This window comes from Colobus angolensis, unplaced genomic scaffold, assembly GCF_000951035.1.
Source record: "Colobus angolensis palliatus isolate OR3802 unplaced genomic scaffold, Cang.pa_1.0 Scaffold11, whole genome shotgun sequence".
Lineage (NCBI taxonomy): Eukaryota > Metazoa > Chordata > Mammalia > Primates > Cercopithecidae > Colobus > Colobus angolensis.
In genome coordinates, this window is record NW_012112030.1 from 17,974,482 (window position 1) to 17,977,271 (window position 2,790).

At 48.4% G+C, this 2,790-nt stretch overlaps 1 protein-coding gene across 1 annotated transcript in view; it reads left to right on the forward strand.

Annotated features, from left to right (window-relative positions):
- The first annotated feature begins 282 nt into the window (after positions 1-282).
- CMAS (cytidine monophosphate N-acetylneuraminic acid synthetase) overlaps positions 283-2,790 on the forward strand; it is a 19,641-nt gene continuing 17,133 nt past the window's right edge. Inside the window, exon 1 of the mRNA XM_011955136.1 lies at positions 283-672. Coding sequence (XP_011810526.1) covers positions 413-672 — 260 coding nt within the window. The 5' untranslated portion in view covers positions 283-412. The remainder of the gene's footprint in view (positions 673-2,790) is intronic.

The following is a 2,790-nucleotide window of genomic DNA, read 5'->3' on the forward strand; positions in this document are numbered from 1 at the left end:
AAAATATAAAATGAATTCGTGTTAGGGTGCATCAAGGTATGCAACGGGAAACCCACTACAATTCTAAAGTGGGGAAGTTCTTTAGCAAACATACTTTATTTTTTTAGTTTCAGAAATCCCCAGACACATGCAAGCACCCCCAAAAGCCGCACTTCCTCCAAATATCTCCGGACTCCCACTGCTTGTCTTAGCTTTGGGGTCACCTCATCAGAGCCTACTCAGCCTGCTGGCCCCAGACGAGGCGGCTGCGGACTACAATTCCCAGCGAGCCCCGCGAAGAGCGGGGGAGTGGGCGGGGCGAGGGACGGCCGCGCGCGCCAGCTGCCAGGCGGGGATCGGGCGGCGCCGAGCAGAGGTGGTGAGGGACTAGCTCCCGGATGTGGAGAAGCTGGGGAGAAGGCGTGGGAGGAAGATGGACTCGGTGGAGAAGGGGGCCGCCACCTCCGTCTCCAACCCGCGGGGGCGGCCGTCCCGGGGCCGGCCGCCGAAGCTGCAGCGCAACTCTCGCGGCGGCCAGGGCCGAGGTGTGGAGAAGCCCCCGCACCTGGCAGCCCTAATTCTGGCCCGGGGAGGCAGCAAAGGCATCCCCCTGAAGAACATTAAGCACCTGGCGGGGGTCCCGCTCATTGGCTGGGTCCTGCGTGCGGCCCTGGATTCAGGGGCCTTCCAGAGGTGCGCATGTGCGAGAGTGGGCGGCGCGGCCTGGGCGGGGGTCGGGAGAGGGAGTCGGGCTGCTGGAGGGGCTGGGGCCCCCGGGGCCAGCGCTCTTGGAAGGGGGCCATCTCTCTTGCCAGGGACGTGCAGGATCCGGGGTGCCTGGGGCCGGGCTGAGAGCCCAGGAGGAAGGGCTCCAGCTCCTTCCTTGTTCCGTAGCTGCCAATGGTCATAACCTGGGACAGTTCCTGTCTCCGCCCTTGAGAATCATCCGTAAAAGGGGAGATTACACCTCCCCAACCGTCCCCTACTCCCGGGTTGACCTTACGGGGAAAGTAAAGGAGGCCACCCCGGTGCAACGTCTGTGATAATATGTGAACTCCTTTGGATGGGGGCCATCGAGGCTCCCCTGTTGCTCAGCCTCTGATAACTGCTTGGTGCTGATCGATTAGGGAAGCATCAGGTTCATGAATGGAGTTGAGTGTCGGGGTGTCAGAGCTGAATTTCAAGCTCAGCTTGGAGATCTTTTCCTAACCTTTGAAAAATATTCTAGCTATCTGCCTGTGAGTCAGCACAATCTAGAAAGCTCCCTACATTTATAAATACGTGAGACCCAGTGGGAAGGTATACAACTGACTGTTTTATGGTGTATTAATGCTTACAAATCATTTAATCATACCTTTGGAACCTTGCCTGCCCTAAGGACAGTTTTAATTATGCATAATTTAGATACATTGCCAAATTGGTCAGGAGTTACAAGCTGATGTCATTCATAAAAGAAGGGAGATGAAATTCTGTGCCAAGAATGAATTTACACATATAGCTTCAGCCTAACTACATTTGAATGTGTCGTTATTATGGAAATTAATTTATGTTAACCTTTTAATGTTTCGATTTTTAAAGAGATGACTGTTTTTGAAGTCATCTCTTTTTCATTTTGAACCTGTATTTGCTTACCCATGTTAATACATGGGTAAGTGATTTTCATTTAACCAGTCTTGTTTAAAAAAGGGAGATTCGAAAAAGTATAAATGTACTAATTTTCTTAATGTTTCAACCCAAAGGAAGTCCTGGATGGAGCAAAGCAAATAGGAGCTACCACTCAGAAGATAACACTAGTGCAATAGGAAGTGTGCAAAGGAGAGATAGGGAAGGAGCTGGGGATTTTGTTCAATTCGGTAGCTATTTACTGAGCCCTAATTTCTGCTATACATGTCCAAGGGAATACCAAGATGATTGGGACACAGATTTTGTCCTTGTGAAGCTCACAGACTTTGGGATATTTTTACCTTCTTAGAAAGGGTACAAACTAAAAAGGACTGAAAGAAGTAGGTGCATCCAGGCTACAGTAATATAGTGAAATATAATCTTTGTGAAATGAACTAGAGATCAAAATCATATTCACAGTAAATGGAGAACAAAACTGTTAATACTATTTACAACTCTTAGGTTGTATGTCGGAAAACCCCGTTCAAACTGGCATAACAAAAGAGGGAAAGGCTTGTTAAGGTACAGTCAGATTCAAGGACAAAAAAATGATTCATTCATTCAGCATACTTACTACCTACCTACTGTGTAACAGGCACTGTTGTATGTACCGAACCAGGTGTAGTAGCAGTAGAGACAGCCCTTAGTCTCATAGTGCTTATGTTATAATAAGGAAAGACATGCAGTATACAAGAACATTAATATGTGTTGTATCAGGTTATGATAAATGTTTTTAAGAAAAAGTAAAGCAGGATAAGAGGATGGGGCACTTTGTTGCCAGAATCCTCAATTTCTTAGTTCTGGATAGATGCTTTATGGCTTACAAGGTGGTTGTACTGAGAACTGCAGAACTCTCAGGGTACCTAATGACTTGCTCCAAACCTCTGCCCCAAGAGACTTGACCAAGCCCTAGCATGGCTTCTAGCAACTTAAGGCCATGTCCCTAGGATGATCTCAGGTTCCCTTAAAATGCCTTCCTGAAGAGGCTCAAAGCTGCTAGAATTTCCTGATGGTTCCAGGAATAACCTGGTGATAGGCCCCTGAACCCTCCTTTAGAGCAGTTAGTTTAGAAAGCTTGCAATTATAGGCCGGGCACGGTGGCTCAAGCCTGTAATCCCAGCACTTTGGGAGGCCGAGACGGGCGGATCA